Genomic DNA, 27,806 nt, shown 5'->3' on the forward strand with positions numbered 1-27,806 from the left:
GCTAATTTTTTGTATTTTTAGTAGAGACGGGGTTTCACCATGTTGACCGGGATGGTCTTGATCTCTTGACCTCGTGATCCACCCGCCTCGGCCTCCCAAAGTGCTGGGATTACAGGCTTGAGCCACTGCGCCCGGCCCAAGAATACTTTTATGTTATGGGCATAACATAACATAAAAGTGTAAGGTAAAGCAACAAGTGCTGTTGGAGAACCTGTAGCAAGTTATCCAGAAGATCTAGGTAAGATCATTGATGAAGGTGGCAAAACTAAACAGCAGATTTTCAGTGCAGACAAAACAATCTTCTACTGGGAGAAGATGCCATCCAGGACTTTCATAAAGAGAAGAAATAGATGCCTGGCTTCGAACCTTCAAAGGACAGGCTGACTCTCTTTTTAGGGGCCAATGCAGCTGGTGACTTTAAATGGAAGCCAACACTCATTTATCATTATGAAAACTCTAGGGCCTTTAAGAATGATATTCAATCTACTCTGACAGTGCTCTAGAAATGGAACAACACAGACAGAACATCTGTTTACAACATGTTTTACCAAATACTGTAAGCCCACTGTTGAGACCTGCTCAGGAAAAAAGAATCCAGTCAAAATATTACTGCTCATTGACAATGAATCTGGTTACCCAAAAGCTCTGATGGACATGTACAAGATGAATGTTGTTTTCATGTCTCCTAACACTGCATTCATTCCGTAGCTCATGGATCAAGGACTAATTTTGACTTTGAAGTCTTAATATTTAAGAAATTCATTTCATAAGCTTAGAGCTACCATAAATAGTAACTCCTCTGATGGACCAGGGAAAAGTAAATTGAGAACTCTCAGGAAAGGACTAACCATTCTGATGCCATTAAGAACATTCATGATTCATGGGAGGAGATCAAAAAAATCAATATTAATAGGAGCTTAAAAGTAGATTCCAACCCTCATGGATGACTGTGAAGGGTTCAATATTTCAATGGCGAAGTCACTGCAGATGTTGTAGAAATAGCAAGAAAACTAGAATTAGAAGTGGAGCCTAAGGATGTGACTGAATTGCTATAGTCTCATGATCAAATTTGAACAGATGAGGAGTTGCTTCTTATGGATGAGGAAAGAAAGTGGTTTCTTGAGATGGCATCTACCGGTGAAGATGCTGTGAACACTGCAGAAATGGCAACAAAGGATTTGGAATAGAATCATAAACTTAGTTGACAAAGCAGCAGCAGGCTTTTAGAAAACTGACTGATTTTGAAAGAAGTTCTACAGTGGGTTAAATACTATCAAATAGCATCATATGCTACAGAGAAATCTTTTGTGAAAGGAAAAGTTGAACGATGTGGCAAACTTCATTGTCTTATTTTATAAAACTGCCACTGCCAACCCAACCATCAGCGACCACCATCCTGATCCATCAGCAGCCATCAACACGGAGGCAAGACCCCCCTCGACCATCAAAAAATTCATGACTCACTAAAGGCTCAGATGATCATTAGCATATTTTGGCAATAAAGCATTTTTAATTAAGGTATATATACTTTTTAGACATAATGCTAGTGTACACCTGACACTACAGTATAGTGTAAATGCAACTCTTATATACACTAGAAAACCAAAAAGTTCATGATTTGCTTTATTTTGACATCGGCTGTACTGTGGTATCTGGAGCCATGCCTGCACCACCTCCGAGGTGTGCCAGTAATACTTCTTCCCTTCTGTGCATCCCCAACAACACGTGTGCTTCTCGGAGAAGCACTACACCTTCCGCCTGCCTACCCTGATGGTTTTTAAATACCTTGAGGCCTAAGGCTGCAACTCACTCATCTCTGTACACCTCCAGTGCCACACATACAGTAGATAATCAAAATACGGCTTGACTCATTTCACCTCAGTTCCCCTAATGAAGACTAGAGAACCAAAACTCTCATTCATTTTAGAGGAAGTGAAATAGGCCTAAGGGTGTCATAAAACAGTTTACTGAGATAAAACAGCAAGCTGGGGATCAATCCAGGATAAAAACCCTTAAGAGTTCACTTTAGTAAATATTTATTAAGTGCCTAGTATGTGCAAGGCATCATAAAGCACAGCTGAGGGAAAGACATTAAAAATTACTTTAAAAGGCACGATCAGCAACTCCACTTCCAGATATCTCACTGTGAAAAGTACTCCCCCATGTACACAAAGGCATGTGGAAGGATGTTCACTGCAACACCAGAGGAAAAAGGGAAAAAAGAAAAGGAAACCACATAAACATCTAAAGATAGGGAACTGATTGAGGAAATCTTGGCATATACATCCTATGGAATTTTATGGAATCATTAAGAACAAGGTAAAATACATATACACTGTCATGGAAGACACATGAGATATACAGCTGATTGTTTAAAAAGTCATAGAAGTTTTTTGTACATCTCAATTTTATAAAAATAAAATGCAGACATACAAATATAAATATTGCTGAATTTGAATATATGCATATCCACATATACACAAGTGTGAATTGCATTTGGATCTCACATGCATGCACATAAGACACATGTGCAGGTCTGCTCTGAGGAGAAATCTACAAAGCTGCTTAGCAGAGCACTCAGAGGACGAGGTCCCGCAAGTGGGGGCAGGAGCGGCTGGCGCAGGATTTTCACTTTTGGCACTTTTGTGTCTTAATTTTTTACCATGAATATTCACTTAGTCACAAAAGACTGTAATAATAATAATAGAGTCCCTGTAGTATTCAAGATATATACAAATCAAATAGCTAATGACAAATGACAAGAGAAGACCAAACATATCAATAGAAGGGAATACAGAGGCCATAAAGAAACCTATAAATCTATGGGCAATTGATTTCAACAAGGGTGCCAAGATGGTTCAGTGAGGGGAAAGAGCAGTCTCTTCAACCAGTGGTGTTGGGACAACTGGATATCCCTTGCAAAAGAATATAGTTGCACATCTACCTTACGCCGTACACAAAAATTAATACAAAACAGATCCAAGATCTAAACATTAAGAGCTAAATCTATAAACTCTTAATAGAAAACATAGGGATAAATCATTATGAGCTTGGCTTTAGCAATACATTCTTAGAGATGACACCAAAAGTATGAGCAATGAAAAGGAAAATAGATACATTGGACTTCTTCAAAATTTTAAAGTTCTGAATACCAAATGGCACCCTAGGGCAACTGAAAAGACAACCCACAGAATGGGAGAAAGTATTTACAAATCATATACCTGATAAGGGATTTTTATCTAAAATATATAAACACCTCCTACAACTGAATAAGAAAATGAAAAAAATCATATTTTAAAATGGGCAAAGGATCTGAATAGAAATTTTCCCAAAGAAGATATACAAATGATCAATAAGCACATGAAAATATACTCAACATCATTACTCACAAGAGAAACATGGGTCTAAACCACAATAAGATACCACATCATACCATGAGGATGGCTATAATTAAAAGGTGAACTTGTAAGGGTCAGCCATAGTGGCTCACATCTGTAATATTAGCATTTTGGAAGGCCAAGGCAGGAAGATAACTTGAGACCAGGAGTTTGAGACCAGCCTGGGTAACACAGTAGGTCCTTTCTCTAAAAAAAAATTGTTTTTAATTAACCAGGTATGGTGCCATGTGCCTGTAGTCCTAGCTTCTCTGGAGGCTGAGACAAAAGGATCACTTGAGCCCAGGAAGTCAGGGTTACAGTGAGGTATGATTGTGCCACTGCACTCCAGCCTAGACAACAGGTGAGACCCTGTCTCCAAATAAATAAATTTTAAAAGTCAAATCATAATAAGTATTTGCCAGGATATACAGAGTTACCACATGGTATGGCAATTCCACTCCTCACTATATACCAAAGACAAATGAAAACATGTATTCATATCAGCATTATCTATAATAGCTAAAAAACGGAAAGGACCTAAATGTTCATCAACCAATGAATAGATAAGTAAAATGACGTGGATCTATACAGTGGAGTATTATTCAGCCATAAAAGGGAATGAATTACTGACATGTTACAACATGGAGGAACCTTGAAAGCACAACGCTAAGTGAAAGCAGTCAGACCCAAAAGACCAAACTGTGCAACATATTATAGGATACCTTCACAACAGGCAAATCTCTAGACACAAAAGTAGATTCATGATTGCCTTGGGCTTGGGGAAATGCAGGGACCAGGGGCTGACAGCTACAGAGTAAGTAGGACTTGGTGGGGAGGGTGGGGGGTGGGAGTGATGAAAATATTCTAAAAATGATTATGACAATGGTCACACATACCTGTGAATACACTAAAAACTATTAAATCACATGCTTTAAATAAGTGAATCGTACAGTATGTGAAAAACATATCAATAAAGCTGTTACGAATAAAAAGGGAGAGAACACAAAAAACAAAGAGGAACCGCCCAGACAGGAGGTCACTGAGAACAGTACAAGGAGGGATTCCAGCTGCTGGAAGCAGCCAAGAGAGGGATGGATTCCCTACAGCAGGAGCAGACTTAGCGGACAAGCTCCACCACAAGGGTGGGGTGGTGGTGTCTTCGGAAAGGCAGAAGCCTCACGGCCGAGGGCAGAGCACAGGGGAAAAGGAACAGACAGGAAGAGACTCTGTGCCTGCCGCCGCAGGTTCACTTCTGAAGGCGCGGGGTGGAAGGACTTGGATAAAGCTGGCACAGAAGGAAGCTTGGAATCAGGCAGAGGGAGGGGTCCAACCATCCCGAGGAGACGCTGAAAGTTTCCTCAAGGAAACTTTCACCACAGCCTACGTGGGAGGTAGAATGAAAGGCTCCTCTGGTGGCTACCCTGACTACATGGAATGAAAGAGAGCATAGAGTTGAAAAGAAGGAGTTTTGATCTCAAGTTCGTGGAATAACTTGCATGAGAATGACAAAAAAAAGTGGGGGAAATTAAGAAAATTATTCTAAGAAGGCAGCAGATCTGTTTGATTGTAGGTAAATACAAAATTCCCATGTTATAAAAGGGAGAAGCCTTCCCAAGCTTGCCCATCTGCTCCTTTTTTGTACTGTAGCAGCTGAGACCCTGAGCGAGACAGTGTATGGGAGAGTAAAGAGAAACATCAAAAGCCCAAGTCCCCAGTGCTTACTGGGGTCAGCCATATGCTGAGGGTGGAAACAGGACACCTGGCTGGGTGCAAGGTAACAACAGGAGCAACATGGAACTTCCTTCCCAGGAGGTGGAAACATGGAACAGGCACTCAAGAGGGAACACTTCAGGAAAGTTCCTGAAGCCAGCACTTCAAAGAACACAGGCTGAATGAAAAGATTTGGGCACCTGAATGGTGGCTGAAACCGGCTAAAGCTCATTTTTAAATTTTCAGGAAACGTGCTGGTTGACTTCATGACAGCAGTTTGAAATTGGCCACAGTGGTATATCCACCATAGAAACTGGCCAATGCTACAAACCAGGCCCTTTGAGAGGGGTAAGAAGCAGAGTCAGTTATTAGAAATTTACCAGCACAAGACTGGACAGCAATCCCATCACAGAGTGGACCCTGTGAGAACGCACCAGGCTCTTGAGGGATTGAAGACCCAGATGGGTGTCCTGAGTAAGATCAGCACTGAGGACTGAACCTCAAGGGATCCCGGGATCTCTGTGGGTGAGGACAAGGCAACCACAACACATGTGGTTGCACTTGTGTTGTGCATGACAGTGGCAGTGTCTACATGACAGCGGCAGTCACAGCTGACAATGTCCTAATCCACGCCATGGAAAAAGGCTACGATACTGGAAAAAGCAGGCACTGATATGCAAAAGACTCTTGGCCGTGCACAGTGGCTCACACCTGTAATCCCAGCACTTTGGGAGGTCAAGGCAGGCAGATCACCTGAGGTCAGGTGTTCAAGACCAGCCTGGTCAACATGGTGAAACCCGGTCTCTACTAAAAATACAAAAATTAGGCAGGTGTGGGGGCAGGCACCTGTAATCCCAACTACTTAGGAGAATCATTTGAACCTGAGAGGTGGAGGCTGCAGTGAGCTGAGATCACGCCACTGCACTCCAGTCTGAGCAACAAGAGTGAAACTCCGTCTCAAAAAAAAAAAAAAAAAAGACGACTCTGGTAGTGCAGCCCACACAAGGACCAGAGGAAGCAGCCTGGCCAGCGGCAGACAGACAAGGATGCCATAGCCATGACTCATTGTCCCTCTTCATGAGGTGCCCACTGTGATGGCAATGTGCTAGAAGCAGTGGGCAACAGCAGTGAAAGGGAGTGACACAGTCCCTGAGTTCCTGGAGCTCACATTCGGATGGCAGGTGAGAGACAATACACAGTAAACACGCTAGGTCGTTCCTCACCTAAGCCAGGATACCAGTAACTGTAAATCATACCATTATTTTACATGGCCCGGTGAAAGACAAAACACCCTAGTGAAACCAGCATTCCTCTTATCTTACACAACATCGCCGTTTCAGAAATGCTTAAACATACACTGAAGAACCAGTGAGGTCCACTAGTGATCAGTGCTCTCTATGAATGAAGAAACAGTGATTACAAAGTGATATGGCAGCATGCAGGGCGGGGGCACAGGAAGCTGCACGCACCAGGGAAGTCTGCTTAGCCGTGACATTCATGTCAAGATGCCCGCCCAGGGATGAGGTGCCCAACTGCATGTATATCCTGAAATCTAGTTCCAGCACACAGGAGAAGTACAGTCTCTCAGAAGGACCAAGTCTGGCATGTCTGAGGGCCCCACAGAAGGTCGGTAGGCTGGAGGACAGTGAATGAAAAGAAGGGGACCAGATGATCAGGCCAGACGGGCAGGCAAAGGCCAGACTGTGTGAGCCCTGGCTGACCAGGGTCAGGCTTTCACATCTGATCTGAGGGCACGAGAATGCCACCACAGGGGTTCTGCACAGGTGAGCAGGAGGCTCGGATTTGCCAGTTCCAGCCCTGGGGAGCAGGAATGGAAGCACACAGCTCGGTTTGTAAGAGGTTAATGAAAACATTGGCAAGATTCTTGTTGGCAGCGAGAGATTTGTAATTTTTTTATGTTGCCACAAAATACAGCAAGTAATATTTTTAATCAACAAATATACATACATACACAGCAGTCATGTGAGAATAAACACCATCTGGGCAGTGCTCCCCGCACCAACAGAACCAGAGGGGAGGCCTCCAGAGCCAAACGGAGCTGGGTGCTCAGTGCCACGGCCCATGGGTCACAGTGCCATGAGAGCTTGCCAGGAGGCCCTGTGTGGTTAGCGGACAGAGGGCTAATCTAGAGCAGTGCAGAGGAGGAGGATCTCCGCCCTCTCTCCAGCTGTGTGGCACTGCCCCAATCCTTTAGCTTCTCTGAGCTTCGCAGTCCTCACCTAGGAAATGGAGCCTCCCTCAAGACTGGCCTGGCTACGGCACAGCTCAGGAACTCAGTGCTTTGCAGTCAGACCTGCCCGGGGTTTGAATCCGCAGCTAAGCTGCATACCAGCTGTGTGACCTTGGCCAGGGGACTTCCTGGCTCTAAGTCAGTTTCCTCATCTGTGAGATGGAAATAATTAATGGTACAGACTCTACTATGATTTCCAGGATTAAATGAAGCAATCTACAGAAAGCAGGTGTTACAAAGTAAACAATTGATATTAGCTATAAGTGAAACTACAAAGCGCTATACAAATGCTAATTATAATTCGTACCAAGCACATAATGGGTACATAAAAATATATGAGTTAATCAATAATAACAGTTAGCATTTGCCACAGACCATCAGCACTGTTCTAAGTGCTCTCCATGTAGCTTTGCAACCTTGAGCAACTCTATTCTCGCCTTGTCCATCTTGTGTACAAAATTAAGGTGGGCAAATTCTTTTGAAAGTGCCCTCCAGATCTGACATCCTGTGGCTCAAATCTGAACCTGCCCTCACCCTGGAGTAATAGGGGGATACAAAAGAGGGGGCCTCTTCCCTGTCACTACCATGGCACACTTGGCTGGTACCTCCACAAGTCTCTGATGACAAAGTGTCATCTAGGAAGAGACTCTCTCTCCTCCCCTCTCCAGCCCATAGTCCTTGCCCTATAAGCTCCATGGCTGAAGGTAGGGAAGGCATGCAGACTGGGGAAGTCCCACAAACAGTCCGAGTCAGATGCAATGCCAGGTCAGGAAGAGGCTCAAGCTTCAATCTAAGCCAGACACACACACACACACACACACACACACACCCTCAGCACTTCCACCTTAACAAATGCATTTGGAACCCAGATCCCACTTCCTTGCAAGGAAGAAACCAAAATTTGATCCTAACCAAAATGCCACCCTCACCCAAAAGCAACTGTGAATTTAAGTGGCAAGTTCCCAAAAGACTACAGGTTTCTTTTTTTATTTTTTATAGATAAGGCCTTGCTATGTTGCCCAGGTTGGTCTCAAACTCCTGGGCCCCAGAGACCCTCCTTCCTCAGCTTCCTGAGTAGCCAGGACTATAGGGGCATGCCACCATATGGGTTTCTTTATTAAACCATACAGGTAAATAACATGGAGTAAGTCACATGGCCACCCCACGACTAAAAGGTTGGAAGGAGAAGGGTGCCATCCTAAAAAACTCAAGTAGGTATTACCAACAACTGAGTGAACAAGGACAGCAGTGAGCAGTGTACAGCTGACCCAATATAAGGGGTCATGAGGATACAAGTTATGATTGCAACTGAGTTGTGCCACCTTACTATCGCTACCTACCTACTGGTTAACAGTCATCCAGCACTCACTGTGCACGGACCACCTCACTAATCCTCACAATGCCACAACCACCTTCTACATGAGGGAACCAAGGCAGAGAGAGGTTAAAGAACTTGCCCAGCCCATGAAGCCACAGGACCAAAGCCTGACTGCAGGGAAGGTCGCAGGACCCTAGGCCTGCATGCCTAACTGCTGTGCTTCTCTGCTCTGGGGGCAGCAGGCTGTCACCCCAACAGCAAAAGCAAGGGGAGATGCATCTGCTAAGCAGCACTAACTACCTAGAACAGGCCCTAGAATGGACAACCACCACAGAAGCTAAAGCGATAGAAAGCAGAGGGGCCACGATTGCTGTGGAAAGGCCAGGGAACCAACCAACTCCCAGCAGGCTCAGCCTCAAACGGGACTGCATGCATTTCCCCAACTCCCGTCTGGAACCAGCCCCCCAACCACCCCACCTCTGCAAGCACCGCCCCTACCCTTACTCTGCTTTTCTTTCTTCGCAGCACTATGATCACCTGGCACAACAGACCCCGAGCACTTCTTTACCTTCACTCCACCAGCACAGCAGCTCCACAGGCATAGGGATTCCATGGTGCTCCTGCTGTATCTTCAGTGTCTAGCACACTGGAGACACTCAAATGTTTGTGAACCACATGAATTAAATATTTATTAGAGGCCTGAGTCCATAACACAGCACTAGTGAGATGGATTATGTAAAGATACAACACCCATGACTCTTCTACTCAAAGAGCTCACAGTCAACCAGGGTGGAACAGACAGGCACACACGGAGAGGAGACAAGCCCCTGAGCAGTGGACACGAGCAGCCCTGCTAAGGGCCCAGGAGATTCAACAACAGAACCACGAGTTCCAGCTGGAAGGGAGACGGCCTGAATCAGGCCTGAAGGGACGATGGCGGAGAAGGGGTGTGAGCGGGGGGGGGCATTCCAGAGAGAGGCGCAGCATGAGCAAAAGCACAGAAGGGAGGGAGCGCCAAGGAACGCCGTGGCTCAGTCTGGCAGGCATGTGAAAACATCAGGTGTGAGGGGCTCTTGTCGTGGGCCTTGGGTGGCAAGTCAAGGAAGCTGAAACTGGAAGTCAATGAAGGCAGTAAGCAGGGACACAGTCAGGGTCTTCTCTTTGTACACGAAGGTCTGGCAAAGCAGGAGGCAGGACTGAGATCATGAAGGGGCTGGTGGCAGGGACACCGCCAGAACAGTGCAAATCAGGAAGAAGAGCAGTAAGAAGTGTGACAGCTGCGGCAGTGACGGAGAGGGAACAGAGACAAAAGACACCAAGGAAGTGAGACTACTTCAGACCACCTGACTACATGCACAGGTGAGAGGAAAAGGGAATGGACAGAACCGCATAATCTCATTTGTACTCACAGAAGGGAAAGAGAACACTTGTATCCACGGCCTTGGAAAATTCTGCAAGGGTTCATGAGAAATTGTGACCAACTGGCATTTAAAAATAAGATGCATTCTGCAAGAAGAAAAACTCCTGAAGTAACAGGGATGAGGGAAAACTGATAGCAAGGCCCTGAGTCTAGCTCGCAGGAAAGTGGTAGGCATCGTTATTGAGCCACATTATTGAGCTCTGTGTGTGTGTCATGTTTTAAGTTCATCCAAGCAGCTCGGTTCCACAGGCAAACAGGTTGCACAAGAAGTTGCAAGAGCCTGCCTCTCTAGAAAGATTTGGGGAATCCCCAGCATAAGACAGCCTATGGGCAGACCAGAGGAAGAATGTAATTTCCCCACACTCCAGAAGTGGGCAACAAAGCTCACAGCTAGAAAAGACTGCACCAAGAGTGATGATACGGGTGCCTATTCAAGACTAATAACAAAAACGACTCTGACTTGCTGTTCCTAGAGCACACTCCATATGCCAGGCTCCGGGTAAGGGCAGTCCCTGTGCAGCGATCACCATTTTACAGATGAAGAAACTACAGCCAGGGAGGTGGAACATGGGAAGTGCTATGGCCAAGACTCAAACCTAAACCCCTGGACACTTAACAGGGACCTCTGCACAAGTAAAGGCAGTAACATGGAGCTGCTCTGAGGCAACAAGTAACTCTTCTCATAGAAAGGACGACTGGGAAACAATAGAATGATTTGCAGTTCCCCCTTCCCCATCGACAGTGCTTTCTGGAGCCCCCAGGAGACAGACAGGAGGAGCATCCCTATACTCACGAAACAGACAACCTACTTTAAAAACTAGTGGAATGTCAAGCTGAAAGTGAGCACATTTTTAGCCTTAAAAATGTAACTACCTAGACACATTTGGGAAAGAGCAGTGGGGAAGCAGTTTCAGTATTATTTTTGCATTGAAAGTTCACAGACTTCACAAAGCAAGGCATCACAGGCAGGAGTGGTGTCATCATCCTCACTCTGAGGACAAAAAAAGTGAGGTGCAGAGAGTGACTTCCCAAAGTTACACAGTGGGTCAGCAACCAAGACAGGCCTATATGGCCATGCTCCATCCACTCAACGCAGTGTTTTCTGAGGGCCTGCTGGGTGTCTGGCACCAGAAAATGAGGAAGAGATCAAATCAGCCCAGGCCTACAACAGGCAGGCAGAGGGCAGTGCCGATGCAGCCAGTTCCAGAATAACACGCTTCTAGGAAGCTAGGCCTGTTGGCTCCTGGTCCCAACACCCTGATGCCCAACACCCCAATCTCTGTAGAGGTGCTGCTCAACCCTGTGATCTGAAAAAGATTACCCTCCTTGCCTAAGGCTGTTGCCTTGGAGATTTTGTTCCCTAGCTCTTCGGTTTTCTATGAGCTGAAATTAGATGTACCGGCTGCTCACCACAGATGTCAATCCCAGAAAGGCATTATAAGAAGAGCCCTCAGAGACCTCCTACACCAAGCGTGGCACACACAAATGCCCACAGGAGTCAGACAGGTGGTGGAAACAAATAAAACAGGCCTGATTTTTTTAAATAAAATTTAGAAAGCACCATGCAAGGATACCATGGTATAACTGTGACAAGCGTGCACGGCCACCTGAAGAGCACAGCCACCTCGCAACTCCAACAAAGCATTGCCACATGAGAATGGCACACTTCCTGTTTCTTCCCCTAAAAAGCTAAAAATCAAATTTATGTAGAGCCTCCCAACTTTTAAATAGTGGCAATTACTTAAAACCAATCAATATCATTATGTTTCTGGACTCGCAGTTTGAGACTGGAAAACCTGAGCCAGTGGCTTAAAATTTTGTCCTACAAGTATTTGACTGACTTGTACCAATCTCTGGCTTAGGTGCTGGAGGCAGAGAGATGAAGAAGATGTGGTCCCTGCTCACTGGGCAGTAAGGGAGTAAGCATGGAATAGATCATTTCAGCCCAGGGCAGTAAGCCCTGGGAGGGGAGCACAGAGTCTGCAGGGGACACCACCAAAGGCTCCTTCTGAAGGCAACTCTTGCACTTGGCCAGCCAAAGGAAGGAAGGAGAATCACAGTCACACATGCATGAAGCACCTTAGGGTCACACAGGGGCAAGTGTCCCTGCAGGGAGGTGCAGTGAAGGCAGAAAGTGGCACCCACACATGGAGGACCTCGTGAGCCAAGCCTAGAAATGTGTCTTTAACTGAGAGGCAAAGGGGAGATATGAAAGGATGCAACACAATTAGCCTCAACTCTGAACAGTCCCTGGGACACAAGAACCTGGTCACAGGCTGCCTCTAGGAGCAAGACTGACGAAATACAGCTCAAGGAAGATGGGCTTTTCCCCGGCCACCTCCTTTTAACTGTCTGCATTTAATGACCATCTGCTGGAAACCTGTTCAAAAGTAAAATTTACCTTTTAAAAACCCTGGTAGCACCCGAAAATATAGATTTGTGGGAAGCAAGCTAATAATGAACAATTTGTCAGTTGGTCAAGGGGAAGACAGTGTGGGCCTGAACTGAGAGTAGGAAGGACAAGGATGAGAGGACAAAACTGAGAAACTGATGAAAGGTAAAGCTCAAGACTTGTTATGAATGTAGAGAAAGAGAGGAATGTGGATGACCGCCAGCTTTCTGGATGAGGGACTGGGTACTAGAGCTACTCACAGCATAAGAGACAAGGGTCATCTTTAAGGGGTTAGAGGAAAAATGCGGGTGAGCTCCATTTGGACATAGTCAATTAAATGTATGCATGGGACATGCACGGGGCTCTGGCAGAGACATCTGGAAAGCTCTGTGTTGGATATTTAGAATCCCGAAGTCATCGGTGCATGAATGAGGATGAACGAGAATGGCCAGGGACAGGGCGCAGAAGGGACAGCGGGCTTGGAATGGTTGGAAGCTCCTACCAGACACAGGAAGGACAGAGACGGACATCAATGCTGGACACCAGTACCACCATGGAGAGCAGAAGCAACCCCTTCCAATAGAGGGAAAGGCAGCACTTGAAACCTGGGAGAATTAAGGCTGCCTCCCAGTGCAGCACCTTTACTTTCCAAATGTGGGAACTGGTCCAAGATGAGCTTAATAAGGGTTACAATTAACAATCACCTTACATTTACATTATTTTATGGATTTATCTTTTACATAGAGAGAATGTCAACATTGTGTTGTGATAGAAGAAAGAAGGAATGTAATGGAATTTCATCATAGATCATCATAGACGAGGGTCATATGCTGAAGTAAGAATTGGAAATAACTTTTAACTATTGCACTATTTAAGTTGTATTACTATTATTATGATAAAATTTAAAGGAAGTTCAAATAAACTTTGAGAGTGATTCCTTCTGTCCCTAAGGTACAGTGTGGTTGTGCAGACGTGCCCTGCTGTCATTCTCATGTACAATGAGTTTCAGAACCTCCAAGGCAGAAAAATGGAGGGCACCAGGGGAAATCTACATGCAGGTGTCTGGGTCTTCAACCATCCTGTCTTTAAGATGAGCCTCCACTCCTCAGCAGCTGAGATGGAAAACGTAGAGAGACCTAAAGTACTGTGCTTCCCTGCAGAATTTGCTTACCTTGCTTTCTAATGCCTCAACACTTGTCAGAAGATGTGATGGATTTAGGAGCATCAAGCAGAGTAACACACGTGAAAGTAGCTAACCCAGAAACCAGCACACAGTGTATACTCAAGCAACATTTGCTGGACTTGAAATCAAAAGCAGATACTGTTTATTGAAAAGTGGTAGAGAAGTTGGCCACCTGTTTTCTGGCTTTCCAAGCTGGCAATTCCTGATGTGGGCTCCATCAAATTCCATTCATCCAAACAGTTAGCCAGGTGAGCTTTACAGCCGTGGAAGGAAGACCAGAGAAGACCTATAATGCAACCCCTTAGCGGTGTCTATGCTAAATGGGTGCATGGAGATGCTACATCATATCTCCATCTTGCACTGAAGAAGAAAGACTCATCCTTTTGAAGTGTCAGGGCATCAGTCCTGGGTCTCGGATCTTCTGTTTACCACACTGCCTTTAAGCAAGTCAACTAAGTTGAATGCTGCTACCAAAAAGCAGACATTCTAGAGTGAACAGGATCCTAAGCACAGAGGTTACCATCTAGCAGGAACAAAAGAAAGAACAGGAAAAGTAATCATGTAAAACATATCATAAGGAACATCCATGTTCAAGCTGAAACAATCAAGGAGGCAAGCTCAGAAGCATTTCACCAGACAACCACATGGCGGAAAACGAAGTCTTCCTCACACATCCAGAACAGGTCTGTGGTAAAGCCTGGGAGAATAAGATTCTCATGCACAGCTGCCGCACGATCACCAGCTTGGCTAGAGAAGGACTGTCAATTCATTAATCCAAGTGTGTAACCCAACATGTATATACTAATAAGCAGACACTACAATGGAAATCCAGGATTTGCCCTCCTAGGGCTTATAAAAGAAAAACAGGACATACGGACAGAGAGAAAGCAGTGGCCATGACTACTGAAAGATAAAGTTATCAATCTGATAAAGGGCATCTATGAAAACCCTACACCTAACACACTTAATGATGGAAGACGGAATCCTTTCTCCCTAAGTTCAGGAACAAGGCAAGGACATTTGGAGATTCTAGCCCAAGCAAGAGGGCAAGAAAAAGGGCATCCAGACTGGAAAAAAAGTCAGTCTATTTGCCAACAACATAATCCTACCTGTTAAAAGGCCTAAGAAATACACACACACACACATACACACACGCGCACACACACACACACACACACACACAAAACCCTACTAAAATAAATGAGTCTAACGAGGTTGCAAGATACAAGATCAATATACAGAAACCAACTATATTTCTATATAAAGCAACAACGAGCCCAAAAATAAAAGTAAGAAAACGACTTCATTCACAACAGCATCAAAAGTAATACTTGGGAATACGTTTAAGAAGTACAAGACTTGTACACTGAAGGTACAAAACACTGCTGAGAAAACTTAAGAAAGATCTAATGACTGGAGAGATATTTCATATTCACTAATTGGCAGACTCTATATCACTAAAATAGCAATTCTCCTGGAAGTAATTCAACACAAATCCTATCAAAATCCCTGTCAGCTTTTTTGCAGAAGTTGACACTTATCCTAAAATGTATACAGAAATGCAAAGGACCCAGAACAGATAAAACAATCTTGAAAAATAACAAAGCGAGAGGACTTACACATCCCAATTTTGAAAGCTACAATAATCAGCATGACAGCATTGTATCGGCATAAGGACAGACATAAAATAGAACTGACGAGTCCAGAAATAAACCCCTACATTTACGTTCAATGGATCTTCACAAGGTAATTCAATGGGGAAAGAATAATCTTTTCAACAGAGTCTGGAGAAAAAAGATGTCTCATGAAGCAAACATCAATTTAGATTAGGGTTCAGCAAACTCTGGTACTTGAGCCAAAGCCAAACCACCATTTGATTTTGTAAATAAAGTTTTATCGGAACACAGTCAAAACCATTCACTTAAACATATTGTCTGTGGCTGCTTTCCCCTACAATGGCAGAATTGAGAACAGTCATCCTTTGGTATCCATGGAGGACTGGTGTCAGGACCCCTGTGGATACCAATATCTGAGGATGCTTAAGTTCCTTCTATAAAATGGCATAATATTTGCATATAACCTATACACACCTGCTATGCACAAAGATATCTTATAGCTCAATAATAAAAAGACAAATAAACTAAAAATGGGCAAAAGATCTGCACATACTTTTCACCTAAGAAAATATACAGATAGGCACATGAAGAGACACTCAACATCATTAGTTATTAGGGAAATGCAAATTCAAACCACCACAAGATACAATTTCACAGCCACTAGAATTGCTGGAATCAAAGATAATAACAGGTGTTGGTAAAGACATGAAGAAACTGGAACCCCATATATTGCTGGTAGAAATCTCAAACGGTACAGCTTCTTCAGTACACAGTTCAGCAGTTTCTTTAAAAATTAAACCTGACAATTTATCAAATCCATAAACTGAATGACCCAGCAAATCCACTCTCAGGTATCTATCCATGAGAACTAAAAACATATGTCTTCAAAAAAAGGTATAATACATAAATGTTCATAGCAGCATTATTCACAATAGCCAAGAAGTAGAAACAATTCAAATGCCCTCAACTGGTGACTGAATAAGCCAAATGCAGTATATATATAAAACAGGATACCATTCAGCAATACAAAGGATGAACTACTGATACATACTACATCATCAATGAACTAACCAAAAACACTTGTTCAATGAAAGAAGCCAGACATAAAAGATGCATGAATCATTTATAGTCAGCCCTCTGTATCCATGGATCCAATGGAAAATGTTTGGGGAAAAAAACAATAAATAATATACCAATAAAAAATACAAATCTTTAAAAGCAGTGTAACAACTATTTATATAATGTTTACACTGTTTGGGTATTTTAAGTAATCTGGAGGTAATTTAAAGTATATAGGACAACATGTGTAGTTTATAGGCAAATACACCATTTTCCATAAGGGACTTAAGCATCCAAGGATTTTGGTATCCATGGGGGTCCTGGAACCAATGACCCATGAATACCGAGGGGTAACTATCTGAAATGTCCAGAAAAAGTAAATTTATAGAGAAAGAGGATTAATGGTTACCTGGGACTGGGAGTGGGAATGGGGAGTGAATGCAAACAGGCCAAGGCATCTTTTTTTTAGGTCTTGTAAATGCTCTACAATTGGATTGTGGTGACAGTTGCCCAATTCTGTAAAGTTACTAAAAAGCATTGAAATGGGTGAGTTTTATAATATATAAACTGCATTTCAATAACATTGGTTTTTTGTTTTTTTAAGAGATGGGGTCTTGCTATGTTGGACTCAAACCACCAGGCTCAGGTGATCCTCTGCCTCAGCCTCCTGCATAGCTGGAACTACAGGAACACACCACTGCAAGTGGCTTAAACTTGTTTTTTTGATTTTAAAGAAAAATCAGCGTCACCAGATAAAACCTTTCCAAAGCTCTGCTCCTGACTAGAGAACTGCAGTGTGGCCTCCAGAATATAACATGTTCACAGTCCTGCCTGGCATTCAGGCCCTGAGTCTGGCCTCGCCACCTGCCACATCCTCAAGCATCCTACCCTCCTTGTGGCTGCCAAGCATGTGGGCTTTGGAGTCAGAAACTCTGAGGTTCTAGCTCTGTGATCTTGGGTTACTTGGCCTCACTGAACCTGTTTCCTCACTTCTGAGATGGGGATAATGACCTCTCACAGGTGAGCATGTGGAATTTCTGGGGTGATGCTCTGAATAGAGCGGGCACAGTGCTTAGCACAGAGTGAATACGCACATTCCTCATACGGCTGGCTCAGGCCACAGTCAACGTCTCCTCCTGAGAGGCACTGCCATCCCACCTCAAGTAGGCAGCCCCAGTAGCCTTTGCACCCTTTTTGTTTCCTCCTTAGCTCTTGAAGCTCTTTGAGTCTTTTGCCTGTGTTTCTTCCTTTCTGGTCAGTTCTCTCCACTGGGCTGAGGACTCTATGATGACAGCGTCCTCGGCTTTGTCCCTCATTGTCTCAGCAAGGCCAAGACCAGTAACATGAAGCCAGTGAACATTCACTGAGGTAAGGAATAATTGACAGCTGCAGGTGCAGTGCTCTGGCACAGGGCCTCTCTGGCAGAGGCACATTAGGGGACTCACTTCTGTGTCTGACCACATCCTTCCTGATCTTGCCCTCCGCTGTGGTTCAGAATCAGCCTCATGGGAGCAATGCATGATGGTAAAGTCAATCAAGCCTAGAGAGGGTAATGAGTCTGGAGTGATTGGAGCAGGGGTGGGCTCGGTGGTGGGAAGGGGGAAAAGGCTGGTGAACGGTGAAGCAACCAACATCAGCAAAATCACCAAATAGAGTGGCTCACGCCGAATGGAGGAGAGGGAAAGCAGACACACACAGGACGTGACTACCATGTGTGCCTTCTCTCACTGGAGGATGAGGTTAAATGTACTGGTTGAAACAAAATCTTTACCTATTTCACATGTTTTCTCTGAAAACTAGAGTTGAATATAACTGCAGCATTTTGCATTAATTAAATTTCTTTTACCATCCATGGAATTATGGTTTGAACACACTTTGTGAATTTATGCAAATAACTATGTAAACTAGCAAGACCTAGCACTTTTTTTTTTTGAGACAGAGTCTCACTCTGTCACCCAGGCAGAGGGCACTGGTGCAATCTCAGCTCACTGCAACCTCTGCCTCCTGGGTTCAAGGATTCTCCTGCCTCAGCCTCCCAAGTAGCTGGATTATACAGGTGCATGCCACCACACCCGGCTAACTTTTTTATTTTTGGTAGAGACAGGGTTTCACCATGTTGGCCAGGCTGGTCTTGAACTCCTGACCTCAGGTGATCTGCCCACCTCGGCCTCCCAAAGTGCTAACAAAATAGGCATGAGTCACCATACCCAGCCACTAACACTTAATCTTAAAGGGACTAGAACACTATCTAGGACCAGGTCTCAGGAATTAAATACAAATGGTCATTACGAATCTTCAACTTGATCTAAAGAAGCTGGGGCAGATCTTCTTTGGCATCTACCGCCCATTAAATTAACCGATTTGTTCACTTTGGCAACTGTTTTGTTGATGTGGCAATCTTTTTCACTCCCTTGCCTAAAGACAAGGTGAATTCCTCAACCCTCAAGTAACTTTGCTAACAGAAAAAGCCCCTACACCATAACACTTCACTACCATCATCTCCTTTGTTCAATCTTCCTCTTTCAAACCCAAGTAGAGGGAAGGATGTGGCTCTCATAACATGGGGCTGTGCATCTCACTGGGCACTTCTGGACAAGTCACATAGCCTCTCGGATTAGTTTGCCCAGCTGGAAAAGGAAGTAGTCACCAAAGTTCCTTCTAGTTTTACTAGTCTGATAAAACTAAGTGGGGTACCAGCATCCTGTCAGGACAGGTACAGGTATTGTCACAAAATGTTCAGGCTGCCTTGCATATACATCATGGGGAGGGGGAAGATTAGTGAGAAAAAGTTGTTTTTTGCACCTAAAACATCTGGATTAAAGTCCCAGAAGTTACTCAGGTTAACACCTTGGGCATATTCCTTAACCTCTCTAAGCCTGATTCTCCATCTTTAAATAAACAGAATTGATATTTTGCAAAAGTATTTAAGAGAACTAGAAATAAAATGTACTTTTGTCTTATACTCAAAAAAGATGAAGTTTCCAATCAACTTGGAAGAAGGTACCCCAGCAAAGGCACTCCCCTGAACCTCTGAAGACTCCAACTCAACTTTCCAACATTTCCCAAAACAAGAGACCAAATCACAAGGGTGGGAGCACCCAAACAGACCCAAGCATATCTTTCTAAATTCCAACTCAGGTTCCTCCCTCTCGGCCTTCCAACACAAGCCATCTCCTCCCCATTTAATCCTTGCCACAAGTGAGGTCAACAAAATTATACGACACCTAGCAAGCACCAAATGTGCCAAGTACTCTGCTAGGCTAAGAACAGAGGCCCCCACAAAGCACTCTTTGTGTTTCCTTAACACTTTCACAGACATCATCTTATCCTAGGCAGTACCTAGGATATATACACAACCATTTTTTTTTTAATGTAGCCATTGAGGCTCAAGAGTTTTTCACTCAGGGTCACACAGCTAATGAACACCTGCCAGACCTCCTGAAGTCTTTCTGAGCCACCTGCCTAATTCCTCCTTAATTAACTAATTCACCTGCACCCAGCTCCGTGCATTTCATTTAAAGCTGTCCCTTCTACTGGGTTCATTCATTTCATCTCTCCACAGTTGCTTACAAAGCATCCACAGGTGTAGACACAGGTGTAGAAGGAGGCAGAGCACAGCAATAGGTCCTGGAGTGGGCTTGTTTCAATCCCAGCTCTCCCATTTGCTATTTACATGGCCTTGGATCAGTTCCTTCACCTCTCAGTGCCTCAGTTCTCCTTAATGTATAATTATGAGCTAACAGAATTCTGCTGCTCTCATAGGGCTGTTGAAAATTAAATCAGTTCCTTATAAAGGGTTTAGTCCAACGCATGGCCCCTACACTGGAATAAGAGCTGCTTTTATTCTTCTGGGTTCTGGTACAGTCTTCAATCAGACAGAAACCTTAGCCTCAACAAGCTTACACTCTAGCGGGAAGCGCAATAAACAAGTAAACAACTATCAATAGAAGCTTCACGTTGTAATGAGTGCTATGAAAATAATAAATCTGTGACAGTGTGGAAGGTTACTTCAGATTGGGTGGTCAGGGAAGGATTCTCAGGTGATATCTAGGCTACACAAGAATTACAAGAGCAAGCAGGATGCAAGGAGAACTGAAAGAGAGAAAACAGCCGGCGCACAGACCCTATACTGGGCCAGCAGCAGCCTCCAGGAAAACACAGCGGTCCTGAGGCTGGGGACGAGGTGCGAGTGCCACGTGAGGGAAATAGTCCGAGATGCGGTCCCAGAGGTCGGCGGGCACCAGCCAGCTTTGGAACCAGGGAAGGCATCATCCAAGCACCCTAGGAACCCACGGGGGATTTTAGGCAGTGAAGGGGATCGGATCTGAGCTAAGATTTTTCCAGACCCCGCAGCTGTGCTGTGGAGAACAGACAGGCGGGGGAGAGCGGAGTCCCCAGGCAAAGCCCAGGTGGGAAGCACCGCGTACCCAGAAACGGAGGCTCGCACCTGGGGGGCCACGGGGCTGCCAGGCTGGGCGCAAATTCAAGAGAAGTAAAAACTAAGCCGACCGGAGAGGGGACGTGGCCTGGGCGTCTCTCATGTCCTGGCGGCCTCGCACTTTGTCCCGCTATCCACTCCTTCCCTGAAGCCGGTGTCGCGAAGCTCCAAGGCTGCCAGCCTCCGGCTCGCGTACCGGCGCAGCTTCGTCCTGGCCTGAGCCCCGGCGTCTCCCAAACCCCACGTCCCTCACGCGTGGAGGGAGCCCTGGCCCAGCGCTCCGCCCCGCACCTCCCCCGCCCGCGTGCCCGCCCCGGCCCAGGCGGCGCTGCTCACCCTGACGCCCTGCAGCACCCGGACCCGCTCCTCCTCGTCCACTCCGAAGGACACCCTACGGCCCTCGCTGCTCTCCGTACTCCCCATGGCGAGCTGCTGGCGAGCGGGCAAGCGGGCAGCCACCCGACCTGGGACCCGGCTCCGGAGTAACCGGGCCAACAACGCTTTCCAGGACTCGTGCAGCCGCGGCACTCGCCAACAAAATCACGTTCTATTGGCCGCCGTCGTAGGCTCCACCAATCGGATGGCTCGGAGTCGCGATGCCTTTTGGGGGTTGTAGTCCTTCCGTTTGTACGGGCGGGGGCGTGGCGGTCAGCGCCTGCAGAAGTGCGTTAGGCTGAGGCCAAGGATAGGTACCAAGGACAGGGACACGTTCTGGCTTTGGGAGTTCACCCTTCAGGGAGAGCCGAGGGTGATGTTCTGAAGCCAGTAGACGCCGAGACGGCGAAGGCGCTCATCTGGAGGCAAATTTCTGAGGGTTCACCACTCCATTGATTCAGCAAACACGTGTAGAGCCGCAGGGGCTGAGCGCCAGGCGAGCAAGGACCAGGCCCTCGCACTACAGCACCCTTCAAGACAGCGAGTGTTCCACCCTTGTGAGGTTTACCGTGCAAGGGAGGAAACAAGTTAAAAACCAAACATGCATCCATGTAAACTGACAGTACACAGAAAACTGCATGGTGATGCCACTAGTGAAATGAACAGAAGGAGGCCTCTTTTAATTTCAGTGACCAGAACAATCTCTGAAGAAGCAGCTTTGAACTGAGCCCGAGGGAGAGTAGGATTTATACAGGAAAAGGCAGGGGAAGACATTTTCTGGGACTCTCAAGAAGGAAAAGAGAAAGAGCGTCCATCCCATGGCTGGAAAATGAGAAGAGGGCAGAGGAGCAGTAAGACCCAAATCATGTCGGGTCTTGTGAGGCAGGGTCTGTGTGTGGGTTTTATTCTAAATGCCGCGGGAGGACAGGGAATGGTCCTAAGCATTTAGGAGGCATTGCCCAAGGAGTGTACATACCATGTGTGGAATGCAGTGTGCCAGGCACTGTGTGTAGGCTTCTTACACAGGACCCTATGTATAAGGGAGCACGCAGATGGTTGCCATTCATAGACACTGCTACCTTCAACTAAGCCCCTTTTTGTCCCTCTGAGATGCTGAATGGCTTTGATTTGCAAAAGTGTGCCTGAAACCGAGCTGGGCAACACTAGATGGAGCTCCTTTTGGCAACTTGGAAAGAAAGGGGTGAGGAGGAAAGGATGAATGAGAAAGAGCAGTAAGGCTCTGAGACTCAAAATAGCTCAGTGCAGAGTGAAGAAGCCAGTAAACATACCAGAGATGGTGTGATCAGAGAATCTTTAGGAACAAAGGTTTCTGCTAGTTGCATTCAAAATACTTAATTGGCACGCCCCACTCCACCCCCTCTGTCCTCCACTTCTTCCCTACAAGCAGAGCCAGTGTAGGGGATTCTGGTGCAAGTGGTTTCCTGGGGGAGTACCTCAGAAGAAAGGAAGTGAGGGAGACAGGCTAAGAGGGGTAAGGGGTGGGGGGCGCAGGGAAAACTGAGTAAAGGTGTGGTCAGATCTGGCCCTGGGCTGTCCTTTGTCTCCTTTCCTTGGAGGTTTATGATTACTAATTCAATCTCCTTACTAGTTATTGGTCTGTTCAGATTTCCTGTTTCTTCAAGACTCAGTTTTGATAGATGGTATGTTTCTGCGAATTTGTCCATTTCTCCTCCTAAGTTATCTAGTTTCTTGGTGTATAATTGTTCATAGTAGCTGATGATGATCTTTTGTATTTCTGTGGTATCAGTTGTAATGTCTCCTCTTTCATTTATACTTTTGTTAATGTGAAGTCTCTTCTTTCTTGGTTAGTCTAGCTAAAGGTTTGTTAATTTTATAGATCTTTATTGTTGATCCTTTCTGTTGTTTTTCTAGTTTCTATTTCTGCTGTCGTCTTTTTTATTTCCTTCAGTCTGCTAACTTTTGCGCTTACTTTGTTCCTCTTCTAGTTCCTTGAAATATAAAATTAGGTTGTTTTACGTCTTTCTTTTTTCTTAATGCAGGTATTTCTCGCTATAAACTTCCCTCTTAAAAATGTTTCTGCTGCATCCTATAAGTTGTACCTTGTGTTTTCATTTTCATTTGTCTCAAGATACTTGTTTATTTCACTTTTGATTTCTTCTTTGGCTCATTGGCTGCTCAAAAGTGTGTTGTTTAATTTCCACACATGTGTGAATTTTCCAGAATCTTCCTAGTATTGATTTCTGACAACAAATTATTCAAAAAGAAATTAAGAAAACAATCCCACTTACAATAACACCAAAAAGAATAAAATATGAATAAATTTAACCAAGGAAGTGAAAGAAAGATTTACACAAAAAATTGTATACTAAAAATTGTAAGACACTGTTGAAAGATATTGTAGGAGACATAAGTAGAAAGATAGCCCATGTTTATAGATCAGAAGAATTAATATTGTTAAAATGGCTATACTACCAAAAGTAATCTGCACATTCAATATAATCATTATCAAAATTCTAATGGCATTTTTCACAGAAATAGAAAAAAACAATTTTAACATTTCATCTGGAACCACAAAAGACCCCAAATAGCCAAAGCAATCTTGAGAAAGAAGCAAAAAGCTGAAGGCATTATACTTCCTGATTTCAAACTATATTACAAAGCTATGGTAATCAAAGGAATATGATACTGGCATAAAAACAGGCACATAAATCAATGCAGAAAAGCAGAGAGCCCAGAAATAATCCCGTGCATATATTTCTACTAATCTTTGACAATGGTGCCAATAATATGCACACTATGGGGAAAAACAAGTCTCTTCAATAATTGGAGCTGGAAATACTGGATAACCACATTCAAAAGAAGAAAATTGGACCCTTGTATTACACTATACACAAAAATCCATTCAAAATGAATTGAAGACTTAAATGTGAGATCCGAAACCCCAAAACGCCTAGAAGAAAACATAGGCAGAAAGCTTATCATTGGTCTTGATGATAATTTTTAGGCCATAAAACCAAAAGCACAAACAACAAAAGTAAAAATAAGCAAATGGTACTACATCAAACTAAAAAGCTTCTCCACAGCAAAGGAAACAATCAGCGAACTGAAAAGGCAACCTGGGAGAAGATATTTGTGTACTATGTATCTGATAAGTGCTTAATATCCAAATATACTGTATAAGGAACTCACAAAACTCAATAGCAAAAATAAATAAAAATCTGATTACAAAATGGGCAAAGGACTTCATTTTTCCAAAGAAGACATGTAAATAGCTAACAGGCATATGAAGAGTGCTCAACATCACTAATTATCAGAAAAATGCAAATTAAAACCATGGTGAGGATCACCTCACGCTTGTGAGGATGGGTATTATAATGAAGACATGAGAAGTGTTGGTGAAAAGAGAACCCTGTATCCTGCTGGTGGGAATGTAAATTTGTAGAGCCATTATGCGAGAAAGTATGGCAATTCCCCCAAAAGTAAATACAATCTAGTAATCCTATTTCTGTGTAGTTAACTTTAGCCTAAAGCTGCTTCCTTGTAAGTTCAGCCTAAAGGTTTCCCCATAAATAGTGAGCTGTTATCTAACTGGATGTATAAACAGACTATAATCTACTCTTGTAACAGGTAGCCAAGTCTCAGCCAATCACAGAAGACATACTTCAACTACTCACAAGTGGCCAAATGCTCAGTGATCAAATAAGTCTGTAACCCAGCTATAACCAATCTGGCTATTTCTGTATCTCACATCCATTTTCTGTATGTCAATGTCCTTTCCTTGTCCGTAAATCCTCTGCGGCCGGGCGCGGTGGCTCAAGCCTGTAATCCCAGCACTTTGGGAGGCCAAGGCGGGTGGATCACGAGGTCAAAAGATCGAGACCATCCTGGTCAACATGGTGAAACCCCGTCTCTACTAAAACTACAAAAAATTAGCTGGGCATGGTGGCGCGTGCCTGTAATCCCAGCTACTCAGGAGGCTGAGGCAGGAGAATTGCCTGAACCCAGGAGGCGGAGGTTGCGGTGAGCCGAGATCGTGCCATTGCACTCCAGCCTGGGTAACAAGAGTGAAACTCCGTCTCAAAAAAAAAAAAAAAAAAAAAAATCCTCTGCAACCCCACTGGCAGCACTGAAGTCTCTTTGAACCTATTCTGATTTGGGGGCTCCCTGATTTGTAACTTGTCCTTTACTCAGTTAAACTCTTAAATTTAATCAGTCTCGAGTTTTTCTTTTATATATCTAAATAAAATGAAATCTTGGCAATATATCTGCTCCCATATGTCCATTACAGTATTATTCAAAATACCCAAAGCATGGAAACAAGCTGTGTCCATCAACAGGTGAACAGATAAAATGTTTTACACACACGTGTGTTTTCTTCAGCCGTAAAAAAGAAAGAAATCCTGCCATTTATGAAAATATGGATGATCCTGGAGGACATTATGCTAAGTGAAATAAGCCAGGCACAAAAAGACAAATAACTGTTTGATCTCACTTATATGTGGAATCTAAAAACGTTGAACTCATAGAAGCAGAATAGAACATTTGATACTAGGGACTAGGAAGTGGGAGCAATGGAGAAATGTTCAAAGGGTACAAACTTTAGTTATAAGATGAACAAGTTCTGGCCAGGCATGGTGGCTCATGCCTGTAATCCCAGCACTTTGGGAGACGAAAGAGGGTGGATCATTTGAGGTCAGGAGTTCAAGACCAGCCTGACCAACATGGTGAAACCCTGCCTCTACTAAAAATACAAAAAAAAAAAAAAAAATTGCCGGGTATGGTGGCAGGTGCCTGTAATCCCAGCTACTCAGAGGCTGAAGCAGGAGAGTCTCTTGAACTCAGGAGGTGGAGGTTGCAGTGAGCAGACCTCATCACTGCACTTCAGCCCTGGCAACAGAGCAAGACTGCAACTGAAAAAAAAAAAAAGAATGAATAAGTTCTGAGGATCAAAAGCACAGCATGGATGGTGAGGGATTTGTTAATTTCATTGTGATAAGCATTACACAATTTATACGTATATCAAACCATCACATTGTATACCTTAAATATATATAATCTCGGCCAAATTTTTTTTTGAGACATGGTCTCACTCTGTTGCCTAGGCTGGAGTGTGGTGGCACCAACACGGCTCACAGCAGCTTTGACCTCCTGGGTTCATGCAATCCTACCTCTCAGGACTATAGCCACACGCCACCACACCTGGCTAATTTATACATATAGTAGAGATGGGGGGGTCTCACTATGTTGCCTAGGCTGGTCTCGAGCTCCTGGGCTCAAGAAACCCTCCCAACTTGGCCTCCCAAAATGCTGTGATTGCAGGTGTGAGCCACTATACCTGGCCACAAAGCCCAATAGCCACCAAGTATTCAGAGGCCACCAAGACATCTGTGCTGAACTAATTCAGTAAAACGAGTGAGAGCCAAGGGTGACCATGAGACTCTGGTGGCCTCACTCCCACTATGAAGAATCCTTGGGGAGTCTTGGAATTCCATAGACTTACAGCAGCATAGGTAAGCCTCATGACAACCCAGTGTGTTCTGTATCCCCACTTCACAGATGAGAAAACCGAGGAGCAAGCAGGTGAAGATAATGCAACACTATTGATCTAAAGTAGGAGGAGGATAAAGGCAGTGGCAAGGGAAGCAGAGGAAAGGAGGGGAAAGGAAGCAGAGCTTTTTGAGCACCTTTTTTGTGCCAGGCTCCAGGACACAAGCACACATGATTTTCACGTAGTTAAGCCAGAACCAATTCATTGAGTCCTCAAAATCATCCTAGAGTTTTATTACCCCTTTCTAAGGCCCAGAAAACTGAGGCCCTGGAGGGGTCTGCTTGTGGCTACCTGGCACCCAGTTTCCCCTTCCCAGCAACAGAACCCCAATTTTCTGAGGTACAGGCATGTGCTCGATTAGAAAAAAATTGCCTCCTAGGCTCCCAGTGTCCAAATGTGGGGCAATCTGAACATCGAGAAGACTAGAAAGAGTGATGGCTTATAGCACATTTAGTGGTTTTAAATTTATTAGTCTTTTCTAGTGAAACGGAGGAAGAGAGGGAGAGAGTGACAGAGAGAATGAGAAAGAGGGTAGGGAGATTCTTTTTTAAAAAAAAAAAAAAAAATGCCAGCTAACCAGTACAACTGGAATTTGAGATTTTTTAAACTGCCATTTTGCAACCCTCAGAGGATTAACTGAATGAGGCAAAAATCATCAAAGGCTACTGAAGCCATTGGGTGGAAAAATTGTTGGGATACAGGCTATTCACCCAAAGTGCTGGGATTACCTTGGCCTCCCAAAGTGTTAGGATCACAGGCATGAGCCACCATACCTGGCCACAGGGCCCAACAGCCACTGAGTATTCAGAGGGCCACCAAGACATCTGTGCTCATTTTTTCCTGCACCAAAGGAAATTGTGTTTCTGTTGCAGGGAAGGGAGAACTCAGTCCTAGGCTGCCATGAGTGAAACTGTCACAACACCTTCCCTGTCACCTCGCCATAGATTTATTTATTAAAAAGGGAAAACCATACTGCAATGATGACACCTGGCAGTAACTACCTTAACCAATTACCAAATTTAGCATCACAAATACTGGGACCATCTGACACAATGTCCCTCCCCAAGTGATACAATTAGGAACACATAACCTCTCCAGTGCAGTATTCTCATCAAAAGTGTAACCTGAATCTAATGG

At 44.4% G+C, this 27,806-nt stretch overlaps 1 protein-coding gene across 1 annotated transcript in view; it reads right to left on the minus strand.

Annotated features, from left to right (window-relative positions):
* The window catches only part of CHCHD6 (coiled-coil-helix-coiled-coil-helix domain containing 6), a 26,523-nt gene extending 5,221 nt beyond the window's left edge, over positions 1–21,302 (minus strand). Inside the window, exon 1 of the mRNA XM_017515989.2 lies at positions 21,101–21,302. Coding sequence (XP_017371478.1) covers positions 21,101–21,187 — 87 coding nt within the window. The 5' untranslated portion in view covers positions 21,188–21,302. The remainder of the gene's footprint in view (positions 1–21,100) is intronic.
* Between the last annotated feature and the right edge of the window lie 6,504 nt (positions 21,303–27,806).

Source organism: Cebus imitator, unplaced genomic scaffold (assembly GCF_001604975.1).
Source record: "Cebus imitator isolate Cc_AM_T3 unplaced genomic scaffold, Cebus_imitator-1.0 Scaffold568, whole genome shotgun sequence".
Taxonomy (NCBI): domain Eukaryota; kingdom Metazoa; phylum Chordata; class Mammalia; order Primates; family Cebidae; genus Cebus; species Cebus imitator.